This window comes from Oryctolagus cuniculus, chromosome 13 (assembly GCF_964237555.1).
Source record: "Oryctolagus cuniculus chromosome 13, mOryCun1.1, whole genome shotgun sequence".
Lineage (NCBI taxonomy): Eukaryota > Metazoa > Chordata > Mammalia > Lagomorpha > Leporidae > Oryctolagus > Oryctolagus cuniculus.
In genome coordinates, this window is record NC_091444.1 from 22,884,754 (window position 1) to 22,901,840 (window position 17,087).

A 17,087-nucleotide genomic window follows, 5' to 3' on the forward strand; every position below is an offset into this window, starting at 1 on the left:
TGCCGGTTCTATCCCGGCTGCTCCTCTTCCAATCCAGCTCTCTGCTGTGGCCTGGGAAAGCAGTAGAGGATGGCTCAAGTGCTTGGGCCCCTGCACCTGCATGGGAGACCCGGAGGAAGCTCCTCGCTCCTGGCTTCGGATCAGCATAGCTCCGGCCATTGCGACCACTTGGGGAGTGAACTAATGGAAGGAAGACCTTTCTCTCTGTCTCTCTCTCTCTCTGTCTGTAACTCTATATCTCAAATAAATAAATTAAATCTTTAAAAAAGAAAAAAAAGAGAGACAATAGGTTCCAGTGCCCAGAACTTGGTAGGGCATTCATTCCTCTCGTGGGTTCTCAAGTTCTTGTTAGCCTGCCTGCCTGCCTTCATCCATCCTCACACATCCATCCCTTCATCCATCCGCCTGTCCATCCTTCTAGAACATACTTACTGGGCATCCCTGATGGGCCAGGTACTGTGTCCTGGGAATACAGCGGTGAGCAAGACAGACCAGGCACCTGGTAACCTCCCCGCTCTCCCTTCTCTTCCACCCTGAGAACAGTAGCTGCTGGGGCAGGTGTGTGACAGAGGTACCCCAACATGCTGAGGGGGGAAGGGTGGTGGGCAAGAAGATTGGCTGGGGAAACTCAGGGGTGGAAGACCCCACCCGGAGAAATGGTCCCCTCTGTCCATGTTTCCCTGCCTCCCAGTCCACTGTCTTGTGAAGCCAGGGCCTGGTCAGGCAGTGACAGAGGCTGGCTCATCTAACCGGCCTGTCCTGCACCGTGTGAATACACCAGGAGCTCACTGGGACCACAGCATTGCTGTTGCTGAGATGGGAAATGACTGCACCATCTGCAGCGAAACAGGCTGAAGCACAGGCGGTTGAGTGTCTGCAACATCGGGGTGCACAGCCTGGAGCCGCTGTGCGATTGAAACCAGTGCACGGATTACCCACAGTCCTCGGCGCTGGGCTCCTCCCCCTTCTCAGGTGCCCTGTTTTAGGACTTCTCTCCAGGGAGTGTGTGTATGCGTGTGTGTGTTTAGCGGGACACACAGATGTCCTGGGCTCCTAGGTAGGGACTGAAAATCTCCACAAGAATTCCTGGAGTCTGTGATAAGTGTGCAATGCTAGCACATTCTGTGTTTATTGGCATGCGTTTGTTTAAGAGCTTTCGTTTTGTGAGTCCCAGACCTCTTTCTGAGGCCATCCCCATCAGACGGGGGTCTCCCTGAGGGCAGGGTCTGCACCTCCGAGCCTCAGGAGGTGCTGCTCTTGGTGCCTGGTCCCAGGACACGGCTGCACAAAGCTCTCTGGGGCCCCGTTTGCATGAAGAGCACAAACACACCAGGTTCCCTGCACGCTCAGGGAGCCATCACGTGGGCTGATTCTCAAGCCCTTCTCCTCTGGTCGGCTTGTCTTTCCGGAAGTGGCTTTGGATCCTGGAGTGAGGAGGCGTGGAAGTGCAGGGAAGGGAGGTGACGGCACCCCCAGGTTGGAGGGAGCCCAAGGACCGGGGCTCATCTGCTCGCTCCCTGCCTCCAAGCCCCCATGCAGAACTGGCAACCTTCTCCGTTCTGTTCCTGGGCTCCGTGCACCTTCTCCCCAGGCCCAGGGTCGGCCCCCTTCTCCTCCCTGTGCGGGACCTCCAAGCACCTTTCCCTTGGTTTACCTTTCCTCCCGGGACTGAATGGTAAAGCTGAGCAACAACACAAGGCTGAAACCTTCCTGCTGCGAATCCTTGGGATTTCCCCCGCAGGGCAAGGCTGGGGAGGGCAGAGCTGGTGCTCATTCCCCCGTGCTCGCCGCAGTGCCGGGCCCGCCTTAGCCAACATTTGCACAGGTGCATGAAGGCACTTTTCAGGATCATTTCACCATGGGAGGGGGCCTCAACCAGAGGCTGCACTTGCAGCCTCCCTGGAGGCAAGCTGCATTCTGGGATCCTGGGACTAGGGGGCAGTGTCCACCCACTGCTGCATGGCAGAGCCCTCTCTGTGCGCGCGCTCTCTCTCTCTCTCTCTCTCTCTCAGTATGTGTGTGAGTGATGGCAATGATGACTGGACATTAATAAGCTCTGGTCCCGGAGAGAATTCTAGAGAATTCTAGAACTCTCTCAAAACAGCTTAGCTCATGTTTTGTTGTGCCCTGCCTCCTCAGCAGGCCTGGGAACTGTTACTTTGCATAGAAGCTGCTGGAACAAGCAGGCTAACCCAAGGTTTCATTTTTTTTTATCCAGTAAACTTTATTTATATATAACAACAGTAAAAATTGTATCCTTGGCTTGCAAAATAGGAGTGTTTCATATTTACAATAGGTACACAATAATATATTAGAATAACAAAAAACCCCGATTGATTGGAACATTTTAAATACTTAATTTTCTTACAGTTTTTATTCCACAACACCTGTAAAAACAACAAAACCAGACAACCATCATTGTATTTTCTTAAAAATATATATAATACAGATTCCAGTGTGTCAAGAGGAGTGGGACTGAGTAGGCGGCACTGGGGGAGGCAGGTGGGCCCAGGGCCCCAGGCTCCCGGGTCAGGAACTTGCCTTCCTCCTCCACACTCAAGGACATCCTCCCTGTTTGGCAAGGACCACGTGCCCCTGTGTGTTCCACCTTGACGCCAATAAGCCAGGCAGGTACGGTCAAAGGGAGGAGCTTGACTGAGTTCTAGAACCTTCCTGAGGCTAAGGCAGCAGGGAGCAGGCTGTACTGCAGAGAAAGATGACAGCTCAGTGGGAACGGAGAGCTGCTCTGGGCGAGGGGAACGTGACGTGGCGCCCAGGAGGGGCCGATGAGGCTCCAGCATGCTCTTGGCTGAGGCCCTGTCTGAACGTGGTGGTCTCGCTCGTCTCTCGAGACGCCCCTGAGGAGGAGCCCCCAAGGACAGGGGAGAGAACAGCAAGAGGGAGACTTCATTCATGGGGATCTGGAGCCCCCGATGCTGAAAGCTCACAGGGAGGAGACTGGGAAGAGACGGGAGTTATGGTCTTCCCGGCATGCCTCTGCGACAAGGCATCTGGAGGCCCTGACGCCATCCACGTCCCCTGCGACCCTTGTCCATGGGCCACTTTGCATTTTCTCACTCAGTGAGCCCCCTGCGCTCAATTCGCCTGTCTGTGGCCAGGAGTCTCAGGTGTGGCTCAGTGTGGCCACCCCCAGTGCAGCTCAGTATTTCCGGCAGTGAATGGGCTTGTGGTGGGGGGGTGGGGAGCAGGTGAGGCAACAGGGCTGCCCCTTGAGATGGAGGAGCGAGACTTCCCGACATTCTCTTTTCTGCTGGATGGTTTGGAGTCTCCCACGCCCTGCATTGCTTCTGCTTCTTGCTCAGCGAGGCCAGGGACCTTGAATGGGTTCCTTGTCCACATTCGTAGAATTGGGGGGAAGGCCCAGGGTCACAGGCAGCAGGGGAGGGCTGTCAGAAGAGGCGGCAGCAGTAGAAGCTGGGGGAGGGTTCCCCAGAATAAGGTAAGGCAGCTGGGTGGGACGGCTTTCTTCCTTTGCCAGTGGGGGAGGGGAGCCGTGCCTGCTAACACGGCGGCAGGAGCCAGCAGCCAGAATCCACACTTGCCTGAAGAACCTGCTTGGTCTACTTCATTGCTTTTTCCAGCACCTGGAGCCATGCCCCACAGATAGTTGCCTCCCAAGAAGGTTCTGGGATGAATGGATGCAGGCAAGCGTTCCTCCCTCCAGCCAGCCTAACAGCCAGTCCATGCTTTTAATGACTGACCCCTGGAAGGCGGGGCGCTCTCTGCCAGTGGCGGATGGGAAATGGTTTTGTGAGGCGCTGTGGAGAGAGGTAGGGCGGCCAGTATGGAAGCACCCGCGCCAGGCTGAGGGCAGGCGCTGGCAGTAGGGTCCAGCGGGAGGGGCTCCTTCTGCGTTGTGTCCACCAGCATCGTCTGTTCTGCCAAGCACCCTCTGCAAAGACCGCCTCTTGTGCTGATCCACAAAACACAGCAGAGCGGGGCAGACTTTGGAGGGAGACTTCCCGCCCTGCCTCTCCCCAAGATGGATGGCTTCTGTGGGGAGGGGCTGTGGCTTTAACACAGGGCCATGATGCCACCCACAGAGAGACAGTGCGATGAGAGAGGCCAGCCAATGCCCCCTTCTCCCTATCTTGCAGGATGTGGACTCCACTGGACCAAAGCCAAGAACTGCTGGAGCTGACACAGAGCGGGAGCTGGAAAGGTGGCAAGGCTGTAGGGCAGCCACTCACCCCCATGGCCCGGCTGTCCAGCTGAGCCTTCCTTTTCCTTAGGGAGCCCCTGTACCACTTTCTTCCCCAGCTCTCCTGGAATCCAGAGAGCTGTGGCCAAACAGGTGACTCCGGGGACATTCTTCTCCATGGTCCACACGGCCATCTCTCTTCATTCTCCACGCCTCCAGAACCCTTCGTGGAAGCGTGGAAGCGCATTGCCCAGAGGCAGCAACCGGTCCCCATGGGGCAGGTGAATGGAGGCAGTGCTGGTTACAACGTTGCTGAGATGTCTGCCTTCCTCCCACTTCTCCTTAGAGGAGCAAGGCCTTGAATGCCAGTCTCAGCGGCAATACAATCACAGAAGATTCATCCCAACCCAGCTGAGAAGTAAGCGGCGGGTGGACGGGAATCCTGTGTAGGGAGCAGGGTTTCCTGTTCACACTCTTCTCGCTGCATCTCCATAAATTACGGGCCCTGAATTGCTGCGAAGAGCAGACACTTTGGCTTAGCGCAGAGGCCGGTCATTAGCGTTTCTTTGTGGCTGTTAACAGGGCCCTAGAAACTTGAACAGAGGTGGGTGATTAGAAGAAAGTGGCCTTGGCATGGCTGGTGGTGAGTTCTAAGGAACACAGCGAGTTTCCTGAGTGTTTTGCTGGATGTTTTTCCCATTTGTCAGCTGCATGGAGGCAAGGAACTGGAGCTGAGGGCAGCAGGTGGCATGTGCTGTTGGTCGGTGGGGATCCAGAGCCACATGCCGGACAAGGGTGGAAGCCAGGCCTCCTGCACCCTTTCCTGGGCGGTGGCGTTGGTCAGCAGAGCCTTTGGAAGCTGGAAGTGCTTGGAGGTAAAGCAGAGTGCAGAGAAGCCGGAGCCCGGCTCATCACAGGGACCGACCCTCACGATCTCTCTTGTGGTAGCTGGCCCAGCTTCCCAGCACTGCTGCCTGGGACTCTCGAACCCTTAGCAGGCAGAAGGTGGGAGAAGGGAGGCTGGGCTGCTGCTGCCTCCCCCAAACCACTCGTTGCTTTTTTTGTGTCTTCCTCTCCCCATTCCAGTGCTGCTCGCAGAGAAGTCGGAGCTGGCCGCTTGCACGCGGGCCACGGTGGGAGGCCTGACACCCTGGCAGCCACTCTGGCCACCCAGATCCTGCCTCCGTCCTGGGAGCCACCGTTCCCCTGGTTACTCCTATGGGCTTCTGTGGGGCTCTTGGACCCAGGCATGGAGCTTTGGTCTCTTGATTGGCAAACTACACCCAGGATCGCTGCTTGTCTATGGTCTCCAGTGTTAGCAGGAGAGACAGTGAAGAAACCATCCACACATCCGTCCAGCCCACCAGCCAGCGGGAAGCCGAAAGGGAGGCAGAAGAGGAGAGGAAAGTGGGGATGCCCCAGCTGTTCCTGCTGAAGCCCAGAGCTTCCGCATGTGAGTAAAAGGGCCTTCTCCTCCAGGCACAAGAGAGAGCAAGCAAGCAAGTGCGATAATAAATACTGCAGTGTCTCTAACCTACGCTCTTCAAGTATTGCTTGCTGTAAACAGTGCTTGATTTTTGTTTTCTTTTGAGTTGCCAGCCATGCTCCCCTGCCATCAGATGGCCCCCGCTGGAGACCTGGCCCTCACACCTCCACCGCTCCCCCACGGTGCCTGCTTTGCGACAGGGTCTGATGGGAGCCAGAGCTGTCCAGGGTCCTCGTGTGAGAGGCGCAGAGGTCTGGTCTGGGAGAGGCCCACCTGTGCCCTACTTGTGAGAGTAACTTTGGGGACACCAAAAGGAAAAGTACCAAAGACCAGGTCCTCATTTGTCGAGGTTTGGGATTAAATAAAACAAAGCAAAAAAAAAACCTCACATTGGCCACGGCATGGGAGCTACAGACACAGATCTGCTGAGACGAGAGCATACAGGTGTGTGGTGCCTAAAGCCCAGGGTTCCGGAGGCTGTAATTCTACAAAGTCCACAGTCACCTCCAATTCTGGCTGCCGCGATGGCTCCGGGTTCTAGCGCCTTCTGTCTTTGCAAAGCGCGCAGCGTGAACCTGTTGTGCTCATTCTCCTCTTCTTCTTAAAAAAAAAAAATTGAAAAGCAATTTTGAGGGAAAGGAGACATTCATTTTTTTAATCTCCTCCAATTGCTCTCGGATCTTTTTGCAGGCTTTGTTTGCTTTTTTGTTTTTTGTTCTGACATTTGGAAGAAGGAAGGATGGGAAAAGAAGAAAAAGGGGACAGAAATTGGAATTAAACAAAAGTTGGACGGGATGACTAGGGCGGCTTTTTTTGTTTTATTTCTGGGTTTTTTCCTTTTTCTTAAAAAAAATTAAATAAAGTTCTCATTATTTCCCCAATATACATCAAAGAGTTTTCATGCAAAGCAGCAGTCACGGAGGCAGGGCTCTGGGTAGCGCGTGCCTCTCCGCTGGAGGAGCCGCCTTCTCCTCTCCCGCACCCTGGTCCTTGCTTGCGGGTGGATGGTTGGCGCCCACTGTCGGTCCCGGCAGGAACTGCATAGCTGGCGCCGGGAGGGCGTCTCAGGGACAGCAGCTCTGGAGCCTGACCGCCTGCACGTGTCCTTTCTCCTGAGACTCCCGGCGCGACAACGTGGACGGGTCCCTCTTCCAGGAACGCCAGCTCCTGCTCTCAGCTCTCGATGGACATGGCGTGGATGAGCTGTTGCACCTTGTGTGCCAGCCGCTGCCGCCGCGCCTGCTCGTCCTGCTCCAGCGCCCCGATGAGCTGAGGAACCAAAGAGGGGGAGTCACCGGGATGCCGCAGGTCAGACACCAGGTGCTGGGGACCTGCGCCTTTCACCCTCTGCCTACCTTTCCATTCTGCCTTGATGAACTTAACCTGGAATAACTGAAATGATTGATTGAATGAATGAATGAATGTATACACACACACACGTGTGTGTCTCTCAATGACTAGGATGTATCCTGAGACATGTGGGGTTAGGCGGTTTTGTCCTTGTGTGCACAGCCTAGGGCACACGGGCAAACAGGAGGGAAATCAGGCACAGGAGGAACCCAGGCCTCTGGGAGGTGTGGCGGGCAGGGGGTGTGCGGTGCTGGCCTGACACTGCAGGCTGCTTTATGGCACTTTTCTTTTTACAAGTAGAAGAGAACATTTTCTAAAATAACCATCCAAGTGAGCCAGGAACATGGTCGTGCACTATCATTGTCCATATCAGGCACTGTACATGCTTATACATGCTATACTTTTTTTTTTTTTTGGACAGGCAGAGTGGACAGTGAGAGAGAGAGAGAGACAGGTCTTCCTTTGCTGTTGGTTCACCCTCCAAAGGCTGCCGCGGCCGGCGCGCTGCGGCCGGCGCACCACGCTGATCTGATGGCAGGAGCCAGGTACTTATCCTGGTCTCCCATAGGGTGCAGGGCCCAAGTACTTGGGCCATCCTCCACTGCACTTCCTTGGCCACAGCAGAGAGCTGGCCTGGAAGAGGGGCAACCGGGACAGAATCCGGCACCCCAACTGGGACTAGAACCCCGTGTGCCGGCGCCACAAGGCGGAGGATTAGCCTAGTGAGCCGCGGTGCCAGCGCTATGCTTTTTAACTTTAAAGAAAAAATTAGTAAAGAGAGAGGGAGAGGGAGGGAGAGACAGAGAGAGTGCCCATCCACTGGTTCACTGAGAGAGGGAGAGGGAGAGGGAGTGTCCATCCATTCGTTCACTGAGAGAGAGCGAAAGAGAGAGAGAGAGAGAGAGAGAGGGAGGGGGAGAGAGAGTGCCCATCTACTGGTTCACTGAGAGAGAGAGAGAGAGAGAGAGAGAGAGGAAGAGAGGGAGAGGGAGAGAGAGGGAGAGAGAATGTACATCCACTGGTTCACTGTCCAAACGCCCATAATGGCCAGGATTGGGCCAGGTCAAAGCCAGGAGCTGGAGCTCCATCCAGGTCTCTACGTGGGTGCCCTGCACTTGGCTCCTTGAATCATCAGCACTGTGTCCCAGGGTCTGGGTTAGCAGGAAGCTGGCACTGGGAGCCAAAGCTGGGACTCGAACCCAATTCTCCCGGTGTGGAATGCAGGTACTGTAACTGGCATCCTAAGCAGGCAAAGGCCTGCCCTACCTGTGCCATATGCTTGTGGGACAGACCGCACGGGAAGTGTGTCCACACCAGCATCACCACAAAGCGTACAACAACACAAGGTTGGCTACAGCATCACTAAGCAACAGGGGTTTTTCAGCTCCATTGTAATCTTGTGGGACCTCCACCATGCATGTGGCCCATCAGCGACCAACATGTTGTCATACACACATAGATGATGCATTATGAGAGATCTTCGTGGAGTTCACGGTAAATGAACATTACCTTTGAATTCCCCTTTTCCATAAAGCTCTTGAAGCTCCCTTGTATATACGTACGTATGGAACCATCTAAAATATTTATACTTGGTCTTATCCCAGGGCCAGACGTGTGTGACACATCTGGCGCCAGTGCTGTGTGAGTGTCACTGTTACTCCTACTACCACTACTTTGTCTTTCAAGTTCAGTGCTAACGCATGGCTGTGAACTTTCTGAAGCTGTTCTGTTCAACCTTGATGCCTGTTGAGGGCCACCTGTGTCTGAAATGACAACCCTGCCCAAATGCAAAGAAAACTTAGCTTCATTGTTTAAGGAAGGATGGAATGAATCATACTGTACTCTGAACTGGGAAACACGACATTATTAAAAGTGTTATTTACTGTGTTAGCAGTGAGCCAAAGACAAAGACATGTCTAAGAAAGCCTTCAGTGAATCAGGAGAGTTTAGATAAAGCATTGAGAATGGTTTTGGAGCTCCTGGGCTTTTAATTGCCTGAATGCATTTTCTCAGTTACTCTTTATTTAAGGATTTAAGGATTGAGTCAGGATTCCTGTTTGTTCACCTGGATTTCTGCTGGTTGGTTTCTGTCCCTTCTAGGGCCTAGCACTTTTTAAAAATGCTTGTTTGTTTGCTTATTTATTTATTCTCATCTACTTGAAAGGCAGGAAGAGAGAGGGAGAGGGAGAGGGAGAGAGGGAGAGAAGGAGAGAGGGAGAGAGGGAGAGAGGGAGAGAGGGAGAGAGGGAGAGAGGGAGAGAGGGAGAGAGGGAGAGAGGGAGAGAGGGAGATCTCCCATCCACTGGTTTACTCCCCAAATGCCTAAAACAGCCAAGTCTGGGCCAGGCTAAAACCAGAGCTCAGAACTCCATCCAGGTCGCTCACACAGGTGGCAGGGGCCCAAGTACTTGTGCCATCATCTACTGTCTCCCAGGATGCACGACTGGAAGCAAAGGTGGGACCAGATCCCAGGCACTCAGATCGGAATGCAGGAGTCCCAGGCAGTGGCTTAGTCCACTGTGCCCAACACCTGTGCTAGGGCCCTGTCTTACCTCCTCACTATACTTGCTGACATAGGAGTAGATCTCATTGAGGGCACTCAGCATGTTGAACTCCACGGCGTGCAGGCGGGACTGCTCGGCGAGGTAGGCGTTCATGTCCTGGTCACTGATGGCAGGCAGCTTGGTGATGTCTGCATAGTATCTGTCATGGACAGGACAGGTCCCTCAATGAGCACTCAGCAAGTGCCTGCCTACACCCACCCTGCCCCGGGTCCCTCGGGAGCACTGATGCCCCCACTTGCTCTCGCCTCCCTGTTTCTCCTGTGCTACGGCCTCTTGCAGCAAGCTGGGGCTGAGGCCTAAGGCCAGGGCTTTTTAGAAGACCCCACCTAGGTGAGGCTCCTGGCTGCACCAGCAGAGTGGTTGAAAGCCCAGACTTCAGCTACAGCCTGGGATTCAAATCTCAGCTCTGAGTGACCTTGGTCGAATTACTTGGCCTCTCTGTGTCTCAGTCCCTCATCAGTAAGATGGGGATATTAGCAATACCCACTTCACAGCTCAGTTGAGGTCACACACACACACACACACACTGTTTATCCTAGTGCTAGGAGCTTAGTGTGTGCTCACTCGATGGCAACTAGTATGGCATCATCCGACCGCAGGGGTGCAGCAGGAATTCGGATGAGGGAGAAGGAGGGAACGTGAGCCCCTGCAGGCTCTGCAAATGCGAGTCCTCGGTCGGTGATGCCCACAGGACGGGGAGTGGGGCAGGGACACAGGGCCTGTGCCCTGGGGTGCTGCTGACCTCTCGACCCAGCTCTTGTAGCTGGGGATGTCCTTGGCATAGAGTAGCTTGTTGGAGGGCGAGTCCTTGCCCAGCCGGTGCTCGGATGTGGAGCAGGAGTCCATGAAGGTCTGGGCCACCACCGACAGGCAGGCGTCCGTGATGCTGCCCTTGTGGATGTCGAACACGAACTGCGGGTTCTTGATCACGTTCACCCAGAAGCGCAGGGGCAGGCTGCAGGACCAGGCAGGCCACACTCAGGAAGGCAGCTTGGCCCTGCCCCTTATGCTGCCCACGAGCACCCCTCCTGTCACCCCGAGTGTCAAACTGTCTCCCCAAAAGGCAAGTGGATCAAGTGTTGCAGAAACGTGTCTAGTGTAAGCTGTTCCTGACGCGGGGGAAAAAGCAGAGCCACTGCTGGGCCCTTATGGGCACTGACTGTTCGCTAAAAATCCAGGGGTGGGCGTGGCTGGATTCTCTTCCCTCCCTGAAGCCTTTTCCAAAGGCCCTGTGCGTCCAGGGCAGCTTAGGAACGGGGGACGGAAGTTTCCTCAGAGCATGAGACAAAGCCACCAGGCCCCAAGTCCCTTCTCAGTGCCCGTGGCCATTGTCCCCAGGGACGCAGCCCAGCAGCCCCGGGCACTGCCTCCGCGTGGGCACAAAGGGCACCACCTGCCCTCTCCGCCCAGCCCGGCCGCCCGAGCCACTTCCCAGGGCTGGCCCAGGCTCCCCGGGGGGATGCTCTTTCATGACTCTCCCCAGGGTGTTCCTGTAGCTGGGCCCGGGCAGCGGGAGAGGGGGAGGCCATTGTTGGCATCCTGGGACTGATTCACTGCCTGCTCAGAGTTTCCCCACCCCCAGAGGAAGCCATCGGCCTTAGGAGACTTCCTTCTGCAACCCTGGGCATCCCGAAGCAGAGGAGAATGGATCTGCTCTGCTCCCGTGACTCCCTGCAGAACCCAGACAGCTGCTGTTCTCGCGTCCTTTCCCAACACCTGGCCTGCTCCAGCTGCTTTCTCTCTTTTGAGTCCTCTGTGGTGTGAGCCCTGTTTCTGGCTTGTCCTTCCAGCCTGAGATGCTGTTCCCAGCTCACCCCTCTCCTCCCCGTCTTCCTCTGCTCTTGACTCTCCTGGATCCTGAACCTCCCCAAATATCTCGTTAGTGCCAGGCCTTGGGAAAAGTCAGCCTGACTCACCCCAAGCTTGGCATCACACTTTGTGCTTGTGCCCCAAAGTGCAAGAGGGTCACTGGCTCCCCTGGAGCCTGGGAGGAGCTGCCCCCAGTGCTCTGGCCCTCCCTTCCCCTGGAAGCTTCGGGGACCTCCTGTTCATCTTGCCTGGGACATTTGCCGTCTGAGGTCTGAGCGGGGGCTCTCTCTCCCCGCCACAGCCCCAGGGCGGTGCATCCCTGGACAGTACAACAGAGGGCACACAGAGACGAGGTCACCCAGGACTTTGGATTTCCCCCAGGTCGCCTGCTTCCAGAGCTGGGCTGGCTGGGCTCCCTCCAAAGCAAAGGAGACAGGCATAGCTCTGCATCCGGGAATGTGGCTGCAAAGCATGCCCCAGCCAAGTGCACTGTGGGCTCCCCAGCCCACTGCCACCAGGGCCTCTCTATTTCACTGCACTGGGATCAAAGCCGGAGACCCGGGAGGGCTCAGGCACCACGACGCCCTGGAGAAGGAAGAAACAGTCGGGGCTGCGGCTGGGGCTGGGGCAGGGCCTGGGGCTGGCTGCTCCCGGGGTGTTTTGTTGGTTGCTAAGACTTCTGATTCCCAAATAACAGCCTTGGCCCATCTGTGTCGGCTCTGTTTTCGGAGGAGGCTGCTGACTGCTGACAGCTGCATGGGCTGCCTGCCCGACCCGAATGCCTGGACGTCCCCCCACCCCGCCTCTGTGCTCCTTGCCCAAGGAAGCCTTTGACTGTGGCTCTTGGCTCGGCCCTGTCTGACCTGACAGTCAGCTCTCTGCTTGGTCTGTGGTCCAGGTTCAAAGTCTGGGGGCGGGGGAGAGGCTGGGGTGGGTGTGTGGGGCTCCTGGGAGATGGTGGTTTCCCCGCTGCTGGCGGACATGAGGAGGTGACCTCTGGGAAGAGCCCTGTCTACGGGGCGTTCTGCCTGCTGCCTCCTCAAAGCTGCAATGCCAGGTTCCTAGTGAGGCCGTCAGAGACCAAGTGTGCGGTGAAACCCGTGAGGTCAGTGGGCTCCTGTACAAGTGGGAAGGATGGGATTCAAGCCACACGGGCTCGGGACTTGACGCAGGTGGCCTGGGGACTCTCCAGGACATGTGTATGCTCCATGTTCTGGGAGCCTCGCACCCCCCAGCCCTGGCAGACAACTGGCTGCCCTGGACCTCCCAGGGGCCCTGCTGCGCCCCCCATCACCCCATAGCTCTTGGCCTCTCGGGGGTGGGGAGGGCTGTGCCTCCCACGGCGCTCCCCTGGGGGTTACCAGTTGCTCTTCCAGGTGTGCCGCACGTCTGTGTCGTGGATGCTATGCCGGTCGGCCTGCTCATCCAGGAAGTCAAACATGTACTTGATGGCCAAGGGGAGGGCGCTGCCCCGGTGCACAGTACTGAACAAGGTCTCGAACAAGTCGTCCACGAACTTCTGCAGGGTGCCCTGGGGAGAGGTGGGGGAGGGGCGTGAGCAGGGGCCAGCAGGCAGCAGTCTGCACACCAGAGGCTGCCTCGCACCTATCCTACCTTGGAAACTGGCCTGCAGTGTGTGGCCTTGCAGGGGTGGGGCAAGGGTGGGGCAGGGGAGTGGTCAGGGTGTCAGGGAGGCAGGAGACCGAGTGGGCCTGGAATCCCTGGGAAGAGCCTCTCTGGCCTCACACACACTCATGACTGTGTCCACCCCAGAGAAAACAGGAAGTGCCCGGAGTCCAGGCTCAGCTGGGAAGAGGGCATGGGTGGGCAGCTGGATCAGGAGAGGGTGTCTGGGGACCAAGCTGGAGGACTGGTGCCTCCTGGGGTGGTGTGAAGGGACTTAAGACAGAGTGGCCTGGGGCCAGTGGTATCCGCAGCGTGGCCTGCGGGAAGAGGGCCCAGCTTCAGGGCACCAGGCGTGGCCCCGATCCAGAGGGCCTTGGAGGGTTTCTGGGACAGGGCAAAGACTGGGCCCAGGTCCCACCGTGGTCTCCAGGCCCATTGCTGAGGGCTGGCCAAACCTCCAGCCCCCCGGCCCCTGCTGTCTCTTTGTTGGTCTCTAATTGCTGGGTACATTAGGCAGGGGTAAAGTGGAGAGCGGGTCTCAGAGGTTGTTCGTGGGCTGCTCTGGGAACAAGGTCATGAATTGGGGGCCATTGTGTTGGCATTTCAGCGGCACTGTTACGGGGTCACTGATGGGGGCATGACTTGACACTGCGCACGGCCTGGTAAGTACAGGCCGCATGGCCGCTGTGCTCACAGCCCCGCCATGTCGGCTGCGGGAGAGGTTGGAAGACGCTGCCCTACACCCAGCAATGGTTGGCTTCGATGGGATGGGTGGGGGCAGGGGAGCCCGCAGGATTGGCTTTTGTGCTTTCCCTCCCATGAACGGGGTAGAAAAGGCACTGATGGTAGAGGCTGGCTTATCCATGCAGCTGTCACTAGCAAAAAAAAAAAAAAAAAAAAAAAAAAATACAAAAAACAAAACCAATACCTTACCAGGGTAAAAAGTCAGAGAGCCACTCCTCTGACTGCCGTGGGAGTCCCGAGGGGCGGGCAGAAAGCAGTGGTGTGGCCGCTGTTTTTGCCACAGAGAACCACATGGCCTGACCCTCCGGAGGCCCCGGAGAGCTCGCTAGCTCATCTCAATGGGTGTCGGTGGAGAGCAGACTCCATGACGCTGTGCCCAGGGCAGGATGCACCCCTGGGAGCAAGCCCCGGGGGGCCTGGGCGGAGCAGGAATTACCTTGGTGGCCAGCAGCCGCGTCAGGTAGATCTCCGACACCATCTTGCTGCCCCGGTCCCCCTCCTTCTGGTCCCCATGGTCGTGGTTCTTCACCAGGTGCCACACCTTGACCCCGCTCTCCAGGTCGGGGGTGATCATCGGGGCGCGGGACCGCAGGCTGTCGGGACTGCCTGTGTACCTGAAGGAGGAGTCTGAGCAGAAGGGGGCGGTGCAGGGCTGTGAGTGACAGAGTCCATCATCCCTGCTGGTAGATCCTTCCAGAAAGCCCCCCCCACCCCCCACCCCCCGCCTGCTGCATCCACTCAGAACCAACTCGATTCCACTGGAAGGGTCCTTGGAACCTCATAGTTGGTGGATTACTTTAGGGGTCCATGGTCAGCATTGAATACAGGAGCCAAAGTCCTTTTTCAGGAACAGGATTTAGCAATTCTGAGCTGGACTCTAGGGAATGTGGGGGACACCCCCTGTCTACTGCTTCCAGCAGTGAATGGCCAACAGGTGATGCATCACCTGGACACTGTTGCAAGTGCTTTAACAGAAAAATCTGGCCTCTGAGGAGCTGTGAACTAGAACGCCCCCCTTGGGTTTATGCTTGGGGCCTGGGATGCAGCCCTTCCCTAGGTGCTTCTTGGAGCTGCCCTGTTCAGTGGTGCGGTGCCCTTGAGCTGGGCGGCCCAGACAAAACAGAGCAAGAGAGGGAGGCGTGGTGACCGCACTGCCCAGTGGGTGCTCCAGGGTGAAGACGGCTGACTGCGCTGTCCAAGCTGGGACCCAGTTTGGAGGAAAAGGAGGCACTGTTCATAATTCAGCCAGGACAACAGGCACAAACGGCAGATGGGAGCCCCTCATCCAGGCGTCTCCCTGGTCCGGGCCCCTCCAACTCCCTCACCAGGCCTGGGATCTCAAGGGAAGGACAGATGGTGCCCCCTGCTCCCCAGCTCCGAGGAGACATGCGCCTCTGGACACGGCTGGGCGATGGAAGAAACGGGCATGTGCCTCTGACTGGGGCAGGCCGCGGCAAGGGCGTGCGGCTGCTGGCAGGGTGGCGAGCAGGCCCTGCGGTCCTCACCGTATCTACTGATGGACGTCCGGGAGATGCTGGCAGAGGCAGGGATGTTGTAGGAAGAGGTCTGCTTGGGGACCAGAGCCACCACCGACCTGTCGGACACCTGAGGAGGGTGCGGAAGGAAGATCAGGAATGAATGTGGGTGTCCTGGCAAGCGGAATAGTCCAGGATGCCCAGAGGGTCATGGAACGCAAAACAGCAAGGAATTTAAGAGAACTAGAAACAAGCATCACCGCTTTTATAAAAGTGGGGCTAGAGCTACACTGTGAGTCTGCTAGTCCTTGTCACTAGTGGCCACTCAGCACCTGCAGCACAGTTAAACTGAGATGTGCTGTAACTGTACAATACACCCGGATTTCAATGACTTAATAGGAATAAAAGTATCAGCTCTCTCATTAATAATCTTTATACTGAGGGCATATTGAAATGCCAATTGTTTTAGACCAAGTGGGTTAAATAAAATAAAGTGTTCACACGACTCTCACCTGCTTATGTTTTTTTTTTTTAAATATGGCTAGTGACAAATTTAAAGCTATACACGTGACTTGCGTGACTGACTCCCACTGGGCAGAGCTGGGCTGGATGTGGCCTCAGACGCCTTCGGAGCTGTGGCTAATTATTCCCATTTTACAGATGCAGAAACAGAAGTGGAGGGAGGCTGAGCCACATCTTCTGAGCACATGCTGGAGCCCATTTGTAGCCACATCTCTCGGAGCCCAGAGAACACGCTCTTCTCATTACGGATCCTAATGGGGGATTTTATGTCAAGTCACACGGTTGGAAGCTATTTCCCCTTTGCTCTGCTTTCTTCCTTGCCTGGGTCCTAGCAGGCCTGGGCCACCTTGAAGAGCTCCCCCAAATGGGCAGCTGCCCTTGAGGACTCAAAGAGGAAGACGGAAGGTGTCTCGACCACCTGGCGCACAGGTGTCCAGCCTTAGCCCCCAGCCTGCAGCGAGAGGGCTGACAAATGAGGAGCCATATTGAAGACATTTGGGGCCATTTTGATTTAAGATCGCCCCCCATCCAATAAAAATGGAGAATCCCCAGAATTGTGGCGATCCAATTAAATCCCTAACGCAGAGGGAATAAAACAGCTATAATAATGTTATGGGCCATAAACCATTCCTATTAAACCATTTTTTATTTTAACAATTTTTATGAACTTTATAAGTTTGATTTATAGCTGCACCAGTCATAAAACCATCTTTCTGGGTCTTAAATTGTCAGTCCCTCTCTCCCACCAAAAAAGAATTAAATGTTGGGAAGTCAAACTATAAATGAACATTAGTGCTAACGAGATTCCCTGATAGCTGGTTTTAGTGGTGGTGTTTAATTTTACCCTCCCCATAAATCTGCAGGAGCCAGGGAAGTTTTTGAAGATCGCTTTGTTAATTAAGATTATGCGGATTTTCTCCTGTAGGGGCTCCAAGAACCTTTGACTCTGGGGAGGGGAACGAGAGGGCAGCACTCCGACCTGACGACCTAGGGCTCTAGGGTCCTGTGCTGCAAGTGCCGTGGGCTGCGGTCCTTCCCAGGCCGGGCAGCCCTCGCTCTGGTCAGCAGTTGGCACCATCAGCACCAGGTTTGGGAGGGAGGGGGAAACTCTCCATGCCTGACTTTCAGGAATTCTCCTTATACTGAGCAGCCCAGAAATGATCCTGGCAGGGCCAGAGGCTTCCACTGCCAGGGACAACTGGGTCTGCTACCATGTCTGGTTTCTCGTCCTCCAAAGGGAGAGTGGCAAAGTGGCTCAAATGGCCGCCGTTCTACTCAGCTCCAGGTCATGTCACTAAGCAAGTCTGAGCTTCAGATGCCTGGCCGGGTCTGGCCTTGGCGCGGCCACT

The 17,087-nt window shown here is 56.0% G+C and overlaps 1 protein-coding gene across 1 annotated transcript in view; it reads right to left on the reverse strand.

The window, feature by feature from the left end:
* Positions 1-2,203: 2,203 nt before the first annotated feature.
* The window catches only part of PLXNA2 (plexin A2), a 205,678-nt gene continuing 190,794 nt past the window's right edge, over positions 2,204-17,087 (reverse strand). Inside the window, exons 27-32 of the mRNA XM_051821302.2 lie at positions 15,247-15,346; positions 14,178-14,368; positions 12,733-12,902; positions 10,305-10,517; positions 9,551-9,701; positions 2,204-6,917 (exon numbers count right to left, since the gene is read on the reverse strand). Of these exons, the coding sequence (XP_051677262.1) occupies positions 6,822-6,917; positions 9,551-9,701; positions 10,305-10,517; positions 12,733-12,902; positions 14,178-14,368; positions 15,247-15,346 (921 nt within the window). The 3' untranslated portion in view covers positions 2,204-6,821. The remainder of the gene's footprint in view (positions 6,918-9,550; positions 9,702-10,304; positions 10,518-12,732; positions 12,903-14,177; positions 14,369-15,246; positions 15,347-17,087) is intronic.